The 14,909-nt window shown below is 41.1% G+C and overlaps 1 protein-coding gene across 3 annotated transcripts in view; it reads left to right on the top strand.

Moving 5' to 3' along the window:
* rbm20.S (RNA binding motif protein 20 S homeolog) overlaps positions 1-14,909 on the top strand; it is a 76,120-nt gene that overhangs the window by 51,585 nt on the left and 9,626 nt on the right. For all 3 annotated transcript variants that reach the window (XM_018227218.2, XM_041570760.1, XM_041570761.1), the window contains exons 3-10: positions 1,103-1,164; positions 2,414-2,481; positions 3,720-3,775; positions 4,204-4,338; positions 5,378-5,509; positions 10,792-10,871; positions 11,120-11,747; positions 13,587-13,679. In XM_018227218.2, the coding sequence (XP_018082707.1) occupies positions 1,103-1,164; positions 2,414-2,481; positions 3,720-3,775; positions 4,204-4,338; positions 5,378-5,509; positions 10,792-10,871; positions 11,120-11,747; positions 13,587-13,679 (1,254 nt within the window). The remainder of the gene's footprint in view (positions 1-1,102; positions 1,165-2,413; positions 2,482-3,719; positions 3,776-4,203; positions 4,339-5,377; positions 5,510-10,791; positions 10,872-11,119; positions 11,748-13,586; positions 13,680-14,909) is intronic.

Raw genomic sequence — 14,909 nt, 5'->3', positions numbered from 1 at the left:
AACATTTTAAAGGGGATCTAAAGGAAAAAAATCAATTTGCTGATTGTGTTGTCTAGTGTATAGAGCCATCTTGCAGTGCACATTTATTACAAATGTTTTATGCTTTGTAAGAATGAAGCACTGATATTTCCCGTGACATATGTATAAATACAAATATACAGAGAAGGAATGTTCTGGGCACACAATAAGCTATACCCTCATACTGTACTGTCTAAGGGAATCAATATGGCAACTCCTCCTCCCATATGTATAAATACAAATATACAGAGAAGGAATGTTCTGGGCACACAATAAGCTATACCCTCATACTGTACTGTCTAAGGGAATCAATATGGCACCTCCTCCTCCCATATGTATAAATACAAATATACAGAGAAGGAATGTTCTGGGCACACAATAAGCTATACCCTCATACTGTACTGTCTAAGGGAATCAATATGGCACCTCCCTCCCATATGTATAAATACAAATATACAGAGAAGGAATGTTCTGGGCACACAATAAGCTATACCCTCATACTGTACTGTCTAAGGGAATCAATATGGCACCTCCTCCTCCCATATGTATAAATACAAAATATACAGAGAAGGAATGTTCTGGGCACACAATAAGCTATACCCTCATACTGTACTGTCTAAGGGAATCAATATGGCACCTCCTCCCATATGTATAAATACAAATATACAGAGAAGGAATGTTCTGGGCACACAATAAGCTATACCCTCATACTGTACTGTCTAAGGGAATCAATATGGCACCTCCTCCTCCCATATGTATAAATACAAATATACAGAGAAGGAATGTTCTGGGCACACAATAAGCTATACCCTCATACTGTACTGTCTAAGGGAATCAATATGGCACCTCCCTCCTCCCATATGTATAAATACAAATATACAGAGAAGGAATGTTCTGGGCATACCATAATATACAGTATATCCTTTACTGTCTGAGGCACAATAAGGCAGCTGCTGCCCATATCTATCAATTGAAATCAATTAAAAGTGAGCCATTATATTTGATGTATCCCATATATCGAGATTTAACTGTATTTACCTGTTTTACAGGTACCTATCTCTGATATTGTGTATTCATTTTGCAGGAATGGGAACTACACATTAAAGGCAGGATACACAATCAGAATGTGATGAGTTTCTCCGAAACGTAAGTTACTGTTAAAGAACTCAGTGTTCTCTCCAAAAGTATTCAAGGGGAACTTTGCCCAAAAAACAACATTTAGCCTATGGAAAGATACTTCCCAATATTAATTCATTCTTTATTCTCACTAGACGTATATTTATGAGCAACTGTCATTGCTATTATCTGTCTGTCCCATCTCTGGCTCTGACTCGAAACAACGTCGCATTAGAACAATCAGTCCTCCTCTGTTAACTGACTGGCTTTTGCTACATTGTTTCAGGAATCAGAACCAACAGTGCAGAGAATAAAAACAGCCAGGTAGTTACTGATTTCATTTCCATTTACACACAAATAGCCAATGGATGTTGGGACGGTGCTTACAATGACATTTACTTTTATTATACAAACACTGTATTTCCGTTAAGCATGACTTTAAAGGAGAACTAAAGCTTGACAAAGAATTATTATAGAGACACTTCACTTTATATTTTGGGTTCTGGTACCAACCCAAGGTCACCAAAAGCATTTAGCAGTAAAGATCCAAAGATGCCCCCAGTAGCTCCACATATTCTTTTCTCCTGATTCAGGAACAGTGCTGTTTCTACCATGGGGCTTTTATGGCAGATTTCACCAAAATGTCGGCTAATTTTCAACAGTCCCTGAGTTTAGCTTTTCAGCAGTAGCCCAAAGCCCACTGAGCATGTGCAGTGCCACCGGCAAGCAAGAAATGGCCTATAAAGATCAGAAGATGGGGAGATGCTGAAGGCCTGGATCATTACTGTTATAGGGCTGGTTCAATTAATTTAGTACAGGTATGGGATCCGTTATCCAGAAAGCTCCAAATTACAGAAAGGCCATCTCCCATAGACTCCATTGTAATCAAATAATCCAATTTTTTAAAATGATTTCCTTTTTCTCTGTAATAAAAAAACCAGTCGCTTGTACTGGATCCCAACTAAGATATAATTAATCCTTATTGGAAGCAAAACCAGCCTATTGGGTTTATTTCATGTTTATATGATCTTCTAGTAGACTTAAGGTATGAAGATCCAAATTACAGAAAGATCCATTATCCAGGTCCTGAGCATTCTGGATAAAAGCTCCTATATCTGTACAAACAATACATCCTTAAGGAAGGACATTTTAAATTCATCGTTCACCTTTCTATTAGTGTGTTATTGTATCATATTCTGTCCCATATGTGAATATACAACTAGCAACGTATATTTTTAGGCTTTAGTTTTCATCTAAATAAACATTTATTTCTTCTCAGAATGTGTCTGCAGCCTGTGTCAGCTGGTGGGCCTGTGAGCAGTGACTTCGATCCTGTTAGTAATGAAGGTGAGATACACTCATGAGATACCCTACAAACTGATATATGGGGCAAATTCACTAAGATTCGTAGTTGCGCCAGCGTCCGCTTTGCCGCACTTCGCCAGGCGTATTTTCGCCAGCACTAAAAATCCAAAGTTGGGCTCAAGGGAAGCATAAGGTTGCAAAGTTGCGCTAGCGTTAATTCGCCAAGCAAAGCGTAGTTACTAGGGGGCAAATTTACTAAAGGGCGAAGTGACTAACACTGGCGAAATTTCAGGACTTCGCTGATTTACTAACGGGCGCTGGCGTAAAATTTCACTCTGGCAAATAGACGTAACTACGCAAATTCACTAACTGCGGATTTTACTGAACGTTACTTCTTGCGCCAGACTTGCCTTCACCACCTCAGACCAGGGGAATTGCAATAGAGTAGATAGGACTTCCTCAGAACTCCCAAAAAACGCTGGAGACTTTTCAGTTTTTCAGGGTGATAGGGTACAATTTCCACTGTACATCCCGCCGTATGCAAATTAGCCAACACTAGCGCAACTTCGCTTTCCTTGCCGAATTAACGTTAGCGAAACTTTGCCATCGTTCGGCGCCCTGGGCGCAACTTTGCATTTTAGTGAATTAGCGTTGTCCTTGCAAATTTTCGCCTGGCAAAGTGTGGCGATGTGAGTGAAGCTGTTGCTGGCGAATTTCCGGAGGTTAGTGAATTTGCCCCTAAGTTTGGCCTGGAGCAGTAACCCATAGCAACGTATCAGCAGGTAGAATTTACTGGTCACCTGTTTAAAAGCAAACATCTCATTGGTTGGTATTGGTTACTGCCCCTGGGAAATTTATTGCCTTTTATTACATATGGGGGAAAGAGTTATTTAATTGTGCCAGAAAGTTCTCGGCTGTGCGTATATTTATATTTATATAGATTAAGAGGTGGAAGAAAAGCCTGCTTCAGATCCCAGAACTGCAAAGAAACCCTCTACTCTAGGCTGAATAGTTCCCTCTATTAGGGCACAACTTACAGTCCTCAGTGTTTCCCTCAACTTGCAGCCGACTAGTTATTACATGTTAACTATGAAACATGCAAACGAGTGCTGTAAGTAAGAAGCTGCTTATGTAGCTTTAAGTTGCACTAACAAGAACATGAATGGGTTAAAAAAACAGTAATAAAGTGTCTTGCCAGGATATGTTGCACTTGACTGGTACTGGCCTCATGAGTATATTGCTGTGTATATTAAGCAGCTCCTATGTTCCTTCTCCTATAGCTGCTTCTTATCTTCATCCTGGACTTGCTTTCTCTGAATCTTCAGCGGGGGCCAAGGTAAGAAACTTTTCATTAGCCCAAAATATCACACAAGCACCCCCCGTGTTGAATGTTACAGTCCCGCGTTGGGCAGGAATTAAATGGAGCAGTGGTATATATATATATATGCTCTGGATGGCACATACTCCCCTTACTGGAGAATTACACAGGTTTAAGGACAAGGCTAGTGATGGGCGAATTTGCACGATTCGCCGCCAGCAAATAAATTCGCAAAACGCCTGCAAAAATTCGCCCAAAAAAAAAGGTAAAAAATGACACTTTACACTTCAATATTAGAAATACGTGACACATAGAAAATAGAAAGTAATTGGAAAAAGTCATTATTTCTGCTGATAACAATTAGTTGTGTGAATGTGATGCAACACATGGTGTAATATGGCTTCTGTACTGACCTGCACCAACTACAATCTTTGTTTATTTCCCAGAGGACCTGCGCTAATGGCCATGTTGTACATATATGTAACATCCCTGAGGGAAGCTGCAATGAGAAGGACGTCGTCAACCTGGGACTCCCCTTTGGAAAAGTCACCAACTACATCCTTATGAAGTCAACCAATCAGGTAACTCAGTAGCTTGTAGTGGTCTGCAGCTCGACCAATTCTCCCTAATCCACCCCCTCTATTTATAGACCCACGCCAAACCTGCAGTGACATCACAAAAGGGGTGGGGACAGGCACAAGTCTATAAATGTAGGTGCTGGAAGCCGACAGTGGAACCCGTAGATTTTGCGCAGGAGTCAACTTAAACCCGCCCAACATTTGGGTCCCATGCAGGACCAGGTCTAATTTTCAAAACCCCGCCAAAGTCAGCTACAAAACCAGCCCAAAACTAGCCAAGAGGCACGTCAAAAGTAGCCCAAAAATATGTGCAGTAAAAAAAGTCTAAAAAATAAATATATGTGAAATTTTTACTCTTTTGCAAATTTTTCCAAGAAGCAAAATGGGACAGATTCACCCATCACCGGGCGTAACTACAGAGGGGGGATGGGCCATAAGGCCTAATTAATATTTCAATAAATATCAGTAAAACAGGTCAACAGGTCAACCTTTCGGTGGCCCCAAAATTGCCTGAAATTGAGGAAAGTCACAGAAAAGCATGATTGGAGACTGGGGTACAGAGCCCAAAATCCGTTAACTCCCGAGTCCCGACCTCTACACAAGTCAATCCTCATTCCATTTTGGGTATTGTAGTCTAACATTAAACTTGGCACCTGTTTGTATACATGCTCGGGGAGGGATACGGCCGGCTAGCTTGCCCAGCCCTGCCAAAACTTCCCATCTATACAGGGCAGGGCTAAATGATAATTGGAAGCTTGAAAAGCAAGGGCTCTCAGGCAGAGAATTTAGCCTCTGCAAAAAGAGACCAACTGCTGTACGTTCATATATAATGATTTCTCACATGGAAAGCCTTCTATCCTGAGTATTTAGCATTAGCCAAGTATGAGAGAGTTCTTTCTAAAAGAATCTTATTGGATGGTCTTGGCATTATTTTGCTGGCAAGGCTGGTAGATACCGGGCAGGGGGCAACCCTAGCTCTAATAGTGGAAACTCTGAAGAGGAATCAGTAATAGTAAGAACTAGCTGTTGTCTTTTATTCAAGGCATTTCTGGAAATGGCATATACAGAGGCAGCAGAAGCCATGGTACAGTTCTACCAGGAGAAACCTGCAATGATCAACGATGAGAAACTTCTAATCCGCATGTCAAAGCGCTACAAGGAACTGCAACTCAAGGTGAGTGTTTGGCCATAGAGGAAGTATAGGGACCCAGTGTGGCACTTTCTTACCAAAAATTTACAGGGCACTAAATGGGCACTATTTTGTTATAGGACCCAGTAATTGCGCTACTATAGTCTGCTGTGTTCCATACACTGAATAGCCTGCAAACACCTGCACTTGAATGGCTGACCCACATGATATGGTGCAAAAAGCAAAAAACATGGTGGTTTGGACCTGTAATTTGCACCCTGAGCAGTGTTGTTTGAATGAAACCTCTCATATACTGCTAGTAATACTATTACTTTACAGCACATTTTGAGGTTACACACAGCATTCAAGGGCAAATTCCCATTGGCATCACCTGGAGATGATTCACTATGTGAGCTACTATGTGTGTAGCAGCTCAGTCTACTGATAGGTACTCTTTATTATGGAATATAAAGGCATAATAGTAGAAAGTGGTATAAAGGCAAAGTGTGCACAACTTAGCTGCCTGGATGTAAGAAAAACTGTAAGTTATCTAAGGTACATGAGGATAACTTAAATCCTATGAATATTGTGCTTAAATGGATACTGTCATGGGAAAATAACATTTTTTCAAAATGAATCAGTTAATAGTGCTGCTCCAGCAGAATTCTGCACTGAAATCCATTTCTCAAAAGAGCAAACAGATTTTTTTTATTCAATTTTGAAATCTGACATGGGGCTAGACATATTGTTAATTTCCCAGCTGCCCCCAGTCATGTGACTTGTGCCTGCACTTTAGGAGAGAAATGCTTTCTGGCAGGCTGCTGTTTTTCCTTCTCAATGTAACTGAATGTGTCTCAGTGGGACCTGGATTTTACTATTGAGTGTTGTTCTTAGATCTACCAGGCAGCTGTTATTTTGTGTTAGGGAGCTGCTATCTGGTTACCTTCCCATTGTTCTGTTGTTTGGCTGCTGGGGGGAATATCACTCCAACTTGCAGTACAGCAGTAAAGAGTGACTGAAGTTTATCAGAGCACAAGTCACATGACTTGGGGCAGCTGGGAAACTGACAATATGTCTAGCCCCATGTCAGATTTCAAAATTGAATATAAAAAAATCAGTTTGCTCTTTTGAGAAATGGATTTCAGTGCAGAATTCTGCTGGAGCAGCACTATTAACTGATGTGTTTTGGAAAAAAAAAACATTTCCCATGACAGTATCCCTTTAAAGCCCAAAGATAGCTATACACAAAGAACATAAAACCCAGCCTTTGTGCCTACGTCTTTTATGGTTATAAGTAACGGTTAGGGATGCAACGAATACTCTATTTTGGATTCAACCGAACCCCCGAATCCTTTGCGAAAGATTCGTCTGAATACCAAATCCGAGTGGGAAGGGGAAAACATTTTTTACTTCCTTGTTTTGTGACAAAAAGTCATGAGATTTCCCTCCCGCCCCTAATTTGCATATGCAAATTAGGATTCGGATTTGGTTCAGCCGGACAGAAGGATTCGGCTGAATCCTTCTGAAAAAGGCCGAATCCCGAACCGAATCCTGGAATCGGTGCATCCCTAGTAACGATGCACCAAATTAAATATACATATTAAGAATGTCTTGAACACCTGCAAGTCCAGAATGTGCCAGCATCTGAGAACACATTTACTGCACTTTTGTGCACAATAGAAAAGTAAGTAAGAAATTAAGAAAACCTTTTCCGTCCCCAGGGGTCGCAGGCAGCTGTGCTCCATGAGATTGTCACTGGAAGATGGTCACAAGATGTCATTTCGCTGATTTATTATTTGTATTTTTCATACAGCAATAGGAATTTATTATGGTGAATGGCAAAGCTCAGGTTGGGAAAGGAATCCAAGGCCACCCAGACTGCAGGAGGTTTCCAGACCCGGCAGAAAGGGAAAACCACTTTGTTACCCAGAAAATCAGTGCAGCTGTTTGGGGTTCAGTCACTGAACTGTCACACGCTCTATAGATCTGCCAGTATTTTATGAGCCCATTCCACTGTATGTGTGGCTACAGCTCCCCTTCTACTGCCTCCATAGAATATGAAATGTTTTCTGCTTTTCCTTTTAAATTATTATTTTTTTGACTTAGAACATAAGATTCAACAACAGTGGGGCTCATTCACAACAACACCAGTGCAGTAACCCATAACAACCAATAAGGTTCTGACTTTTATAATAATGTTGGCTGATTAACAGGGAAGAATGATTATTAAAAAACAAAAAATATCAATATAATTGTTCCCTTTTCAATAGAGCCAAGTTTTGCTTTCACTTTAGGCATACTAACGACATACATAACAAATAGCCCAGAGCCTGTGAACGCCAATAGACGCAATAAGTATTTAAACTTTCTGGCAGTGTGAATTGTGGTGTATATACAGTTGCTTGGTTAACTCATGTCCTCAACAATGTGGCCCCTTGGGTGCACTCCCAGCACATGACATGTCCTAGTGATTGTTTTTCCCTAGATTTATTTTCCATATAGTATCTAAGATTTATAGGATAAGTGAACCTTAAAAATAAGTGAATATAAAATTGACGAGGGGGCTATTTAAAGCACTTATGCGATGTTCATTCATTATCTATTTTGTTTTAATTCCAAGATATTAAGGGATACATGTACTGTTAATATGAATGAATTTTGTTCCAACAGCGCCACCTGCTGGTCAGTTTCCCACCAGTCTGACCAGCAAGTAGTCAAGGAAGTTGTCAGGAGAAAGAAAGAGGCTGATGTTCTTCTGCTTAGGAAAGATGTGAGAAAGGTTTCTAATTTTATTCCTAAGCAGAAGAACATCAGCCTCTTTCTTTCTCCTGACAACTTCCTTGACTACTTGCTGGTCAGACTGGTGGAAAACTGACCAGCAGGTGGCGCTGTTGTAACACAATTCATTCATATTAACAGTACATGTATCCCTTAATATCTTGGAATTAAAACAAAATAAGTAATGAATGAACATTGCAAAAGTGCTTAAAATAGCCCCCTCGTCAATTTTATATTGACTTATTTTTAAGGTTTACTTGTCCTTTAAGCCCATAGAACAAATACGTCCGACCGTTACTTCACCTTTAGGTTGAAATAATTATACGTAATATACTTATGTAAAATGCATTATATCGATGTCGCCTAGTTTTTTGTTAAATAAACAGCTTTGCTTATCTGAGTTAAATTATCTTCCTGGGGTATTTGGTCAGATGTAGAAATCCAAGAAGCAGCAACTGGTAAAAGAGGGCAAATAGGGAATAAATGACAGATGAGCTGAATGGTATTAATAGAATGAAGCAGATACAGTAGCTTGGGCTGGAAGCTTGTGCAATACATTGAGTCAGGCCTTATGGAAAACAAGGCTGGATTTCACTTTTGTGTTACACTTTTACATAAGGTACATCTTGTGCAATTAACTAGATCAAGAGCTTTTTGGTGGCCGCACACCACTTTATCTTGGTGAAATTTAATCATTCCTAATGCGCCGATCATATGCCAATATTTTACCACTTCAATGTTTATTTCTAATTACATTTATTTTTATTTAAAAAAAAAAGAAAAACAGCTGCCTAAGCACCTGTGTGTATTTTATACATTTTTAATACACACAGGTTCCTCTGTGAGACTAGAAATGATAGAAGTTGGGCTGGTAAACTCGGAAGGCCCCCCATACATGGCCAATAAAAGCTGCCGAGTCGGTGGGGCCATCCAATGGGCTTCCCCGGTGATATCTGGCTGAAAGTGGGCCAGATCTTGATCCCATCCGATTACGGCCACATCTGTGCGTTTATGCGGTCCCACAATCCGACCGCCTATATCGGATGCATTATGATCCGATCGGAAAGCCTGATAATCGCCCACTTCAGTGTGGGCATATCGGGGAGAGAGCCACTCGTTTGGCAATATTGGGATAATGGCTTAACCAGTGCACAGCATCTCCAATGAATAGCTGATGGCAATTATAGGGTCAGTTATTGGTCCTGGACCTGGTAGATGCAATCAAGGCTGACCTTAGGCTAAATGGCTTCCTATTAACAGAGTCAGGCACAGTGGGGCAAATTCACTAAGCGCCGAACGCTAGCGTCAATTCGCTAGCGTTGGGCATTTTCGTTACTTCGCAAATTCACTAACGAACGCTGGCGTAAATTCGCTAGTGTTACTTCGCACCCTTACGCCTGGCGAATTTTCGCTACGGACGTAACTACGCAAATTCACTAACGTGCGCAGTGTACTGAACGCTACCTTTTAGGCTAGACTTCCTTCGCCACCTCAGACCAGGCGGAGCGCAATAGAGTAGATAGGGATTGCTTCCAAAAAAGTTAAAAAATTTTCTAAGTCCCAAAAAACGCTGGCGTGTTTTCTATATTATGGGTGATAGGCTGAAAAAGATCGAGATTTTTTTTGGGGCTCCCCTCCTTCCCCCCTACATTTCCTAACTCATGGCAACTTACCTAGACAGTGGGCACATGTGTAGGGCAAAAAAAAAATGTTATTTGATGTTTTGAAGGTTTCCCAGGCTTGTGTAGTGATTCTACGTATTCCTCCATTGAAATTTGAATTTGGCGTCGTATGCAAATTAACCATCGCTAGCGTAACTTCGCTTCACTTAGCGAATCAACGCTAGCACAACTTCGCAACCTTACGCTACCCCTGTGCGCAACTTCAGATTTTAGTGAATTTGCGGAGTGCTGGCGAAACTACGCCTGGCGAAGTGCGGCGAAGTTGCGCCTGGCGCAACTACGAATCTTAGTGAATTTGCCCCAGTGAGTGCAGCAGGGTTTGGTTGGAGAGGACAAGTCGGGGAGCTAGGCCTTAGCAGTCTTTCATGGGAAGGATCACAAAGACTGAACGTAATGTCAAGTGTGATATCCAATAGTTTCCATAGGACAGAAATACAAATGGGTACTTTCTATTTCCTAGCGATATAAAGGGCATTGTTTGGGGAATTCAACATGGAATGTTCCCCATCTGGCACCTGATCTGCTAAATGGTTTCAGTAGTCAGAGGCAGCAGTGTAGCACGAGAGAGACAAATATCTGTTACATTTATAGACAACTTTAAAATAAGTGAAAAATCTGTAACTAACATATATAGGAATAATGTTAAATAGGTATAATATGGTTAATATATTTGGGTTGGCATTAGCTTTAAGCAACACAACACAACACATGATCACTATTAAAGAGTCAAATTTTTGATTTATTATAGGGAACATTTGCCTGTTATACTGAGGCAGCAAACGTTTCAACGAGTTACTCATTTTATAATGTTTCTGTTCCCCCACCTGCCTGACCTTTCTAAATGAATAACCATCCTCTTATTTCCAGAAACCAGGGAAAAACGTTGCTGCTGTCATCTACGACATCCATTCACAGAGGGAAAAAGACATGTTTCGAGACACGGACAGGTAACGTGAAATGATGAAAGTGATCAGAATGATGAGAATTTGGCTAAAACCAGAGGCAAAGAATGTTGCAGTGACCTCATTTCCCACTGTATTAGGCTGAAAGGGATCACAAAATAGTGTAATAAACCCTGTTTCTTCTCTCTTTCTCTAGTTGGTGGGTGCTTTGTATTAAATAATTTAAGAGTGCCATGAATACTGTGCTGGGGCTGATTCATTGTGTCTGGGGCTCATACATTGTTTATTAACAGGTATCAAAATGAAAGGACAAGATCTCGTAGCCCAGTGAGTCGCTCTTTGTCCCCGAGGTCCCACACCCCAAGTTTCACTTCATGCAGTTCCACCCACAGCCCATTAAGTACATCAAGAGCACAATGGGCAAATGATAGGGAGGCTTGGGACCAATCAGCTTATGGGAGACGAGAAGAAGAGCGAGAGCAGGGTACATGGAGAGACAGCGGCGAGGAGAAGAGAGACAGGACAGATCACTGGGTGCACAATCGCAAACATTACTCCTGGCAGCTTGACAAGCAAGAGTTGGACGATCGTATGGATGGACCTAGAGGCCACAGGGAGAAATATGGAAACTCATCATCCAGATATAAAAACAGAGATGGGGAATATTATAGAAAGGAGGCAAAGACAAAGACAGAAGGAAAGCTCCAAGATCCAGCAGAGAAATCCAAGAGAAAGGACGAGTCTAAAACTCAAGAGACCAGGGTGAGCAGCGACGACACAAACAAGAAAGAAATGTGTGAAACATCACCAAGTCGAGAGGCTGAAGGCAGCAAAGAGAAAGAGGCAAATAAAAACCAAGCGAATAGCCCTAACAAGACACAGGAGGAGGGCAATGCCAAAGAAAATGCACCCAATGAAAAGGTAAGCAGGTATTTACTGCAGCAATCCCTGTAAATCAGGGGTCCCCAACCTTTATTACCCATGAGCAACATTTAGATGTAAAAGGAGTTAACGCAAGCATGAAAAATGTTCTAGGGTGGTGCAAGATAAGTGCTGTGATTGACCATTTGGTAGCCCCTGGCATCTTACATGACACTCTATTTGGCAGTACACCTTGTTTTTATGCACCAAAACTTGCCTCCAAGCCTGGAATTAAAAATAAGAACCTGCTTTGAGACTACTGGGAGCAACATCCAAGGGGTTGGTCAGCAACATGTTGTACCAGAGCCACTGGTTGGGGATCATTGCCTTAAATCAATAAGTACACATACTATTGTATTGAGGATAGCTACTACCTACCTACACTATGACAAAGAGGAGTTGCTTAAGCACATCTGAGTGGCCTGTTATATCCTTAGAGTCACTGATCTGTTGCCACTCAAGGTCCTGTCATCCCTGGATTTAAGATGTCAGCACTAGAGGGGGCATAATAATGACAATACCCATAATAATAATATCATGTAAGGGTGGTATCAGTAGCTAGGAGCAGCTGTCGTGTGCTCCAAGTTCACAATCTTTCATCGGTGGATTGTGCAGACCCCATAATGCAGTTTGAGGGGCACCATTCCAGGAGGGCAGCTGAAGTAGCTGAAGTAGACAGTTCTTGGTGCTGCCACTGAATCAGGTCAGATCCTATGCTGCTGACTTGTAGGCAAGTTGTCACTACTAGTTTGTATGGTAATACTACATATGATGTAATGTGACCCTTAACTAATATGCAGGCAGTAGTGCTGTCGGCTGGAAGACAAAGAAATCTCTTCATGTGTGTTACTGCAATATATATATATATATATATATAAATCCTGTACTCCCAGGTTGTGTACCCTTTTAGTATTGATGTAATGTTAAAACACATGTTTGCAGTCACACAATGTGGAATGATGGATGTTAAACTTGTGGCACACCTGACATATGAGATGGTATTTATCAGCGTGTGCAGAAGGTGGCATTTGGTCACCAAAAATGTTGCTTTGTGTCATAGTACAGATAAATTAGAGGCATAAAAAAATCTGATCGGCCCTGACCTGTTTCCCATGGGAACACTTTGTATCTGACCTCCCACCCTGGTCCCCAGTGGCAGCAAGAGGAAGAAGGTAGGTGGGGCTGCTCCAGCAGAGTTCTGCACTGAAATCCATTTCTCAAAAGAGCAAACAGATTTTCTTTTAATTTAATTTTGAAATCTGACATGGGGCTAGACATATTGTCAGTTTCCCAGCTGCCCCCAGTCATGTGAATTGTGCTCTGATAAACTTCAGTCACTCTTTACTGCTGTACTGCAAGTTGGAGGGATATCTCCCCCAGCAGCCTAACAACAGAACAATGGGAAGGTAACCAGATAGCAGCTCTCTAACACAAGATAACAGCTGCCTGGTAGATCTAAGAACAACACTCAAAAGTAAAATCCAGGTCCCACTGAGACACATTCAGTTACATTGAGTAGGAGAAACAACAGGCTGCCAGAAAGCAGTTCCATCCTAAGGTACTGGCTCTTTCTGAAATCACATGACCAGGCAAAATGACCTGAGATGCACCTACACACCAATATTACAACTAAATACACTTGCTGCTTCAGGAATGACATTTTATATTGTACAGTGAATTATTTGCAGTACAGTGTTATTTAGAAATAAAAACAACATCATGAAATCATAACAGAATCCCTTTAATCTTTTGTCTACAGTTTGGGCTTGAGTTTGGCAGCTATGCACATGCTTTTATTCAGTTGACTTATTATAGTTTATATATGTGTGTTTCTTTCAGGCTGAACATAAAGAAGAAACAATGGACCATAATTCTGTATCACCCAAACATGCAGAGACATCGGAGGAACCGCAAGCTGCTATTAAACAAAACGTAAAACTGAGGCACTTCATTTTTGTCTGTAATCACATTTTTCATTGTACCCAGAACAAATATGAAGTAGGAAATCACATAACTAACTAGAGTATTTGGCATATAGTGCAGCGTCAGTCTTGTTAACCGAAAAGAATATCTAAACATGAGAAACTAGGTCATATATTGGTTTATATGGACCATGATGTATAGATGACAGTTTCTATGGGCCATGATGTATAGATGACAGTTTCTATGTGCCATGATGTATAGATGACAGTTTCTATGGGCCATGATGTATAGATGACAGTTTCTATGGGCCATGATGTATAGATGACAGTTTCTATGGGCCATGATGTATAGATGACAGTTTCTATGGGCCATAATGTATAGATGACAGTAGAACAGTAGTGTTTGGGAATCTCCTTGCAAAAGTCCACTTACAATGTCCATAATTAAAGGAAATGCTTTTAGTGCAGTTGAATATTTATGCCTTATATTTACGGTATGTGTCCTGATAATTGTCCGAGTAGTGTAAGTCATTCTAAGGCAGCTGGCCGTCATGTAGAGCAGACAACTAGTAATTGAAGTTGCCAGCTGGCTTGTTTATATCAGGGCACACATAACATGCTCCTGCTGCATGGATCATTGCATGGATTCATTTTCATGCACTGCTTTTGTTGGGAAATAAAAGACACACTCAACAGGTTGCCTTTGCAAAGCTCTGGTAATTGAAGGAGAATTGGTCTTTTGGTTTTACTGTTGTAAGAGCTGCTAAGGAATGAACGGGTGCTATTGAACAGCTTTCCTGGGATAAAAGCTTGTGTCTCCTAATTGGGCAGAATTAAGACTATTCAGAAGCTATGGATACTGCCCTGCATGACTGACTAAGGATGAAGTTTCTGTTCTGGAGTAGTGGTGATCAAGGTGGCAAACTGTAAGCTTTGGAACAGGACACTGAATACTTTGACTGCTCCTGTGCAAGCCGCAGCAGGTTGAGAATGCAGCTGAAGATTTAGCCATTGCCTTTATGGGGCATCAATGACTCTTGGCAAGAGAGAGATGCAAAGAGATTATTTCCCAATGAAGTGCCTGGCATAAAATCTGTGAAAGGATTGGGACATCTGTCTATGGTGTGTAACAGAGATGTTTCCTGGAGCTTGTCCAAAGGTCTTGCAATGAAAATCCCAGCTGCTATAGTTGTGTACATCTCTCATCTAGCAGTAGGATGGATCTGGTCTCCCAACCACA

The sequence above is a fragment of the Xenopus laevis genome, chromosome 7S (assembly GCF_017654675.1).
Source record: "Xenopus laevis strain J_2021 chromosome 7S, Xenopus_laevis_v10.1, whole genome shotgun sequence".
Lineage (NCBI taxonomy): Eukaryota > Metazoa > Chordata > Amphibia > Anura > Pipidae > Xenopus > Xenopus laevis.
The sequence above is the reverse complement of the archived record's forward strand: the minus strand, read 5'-3'. Positions and strand labels throughout refer to the sequence as shown.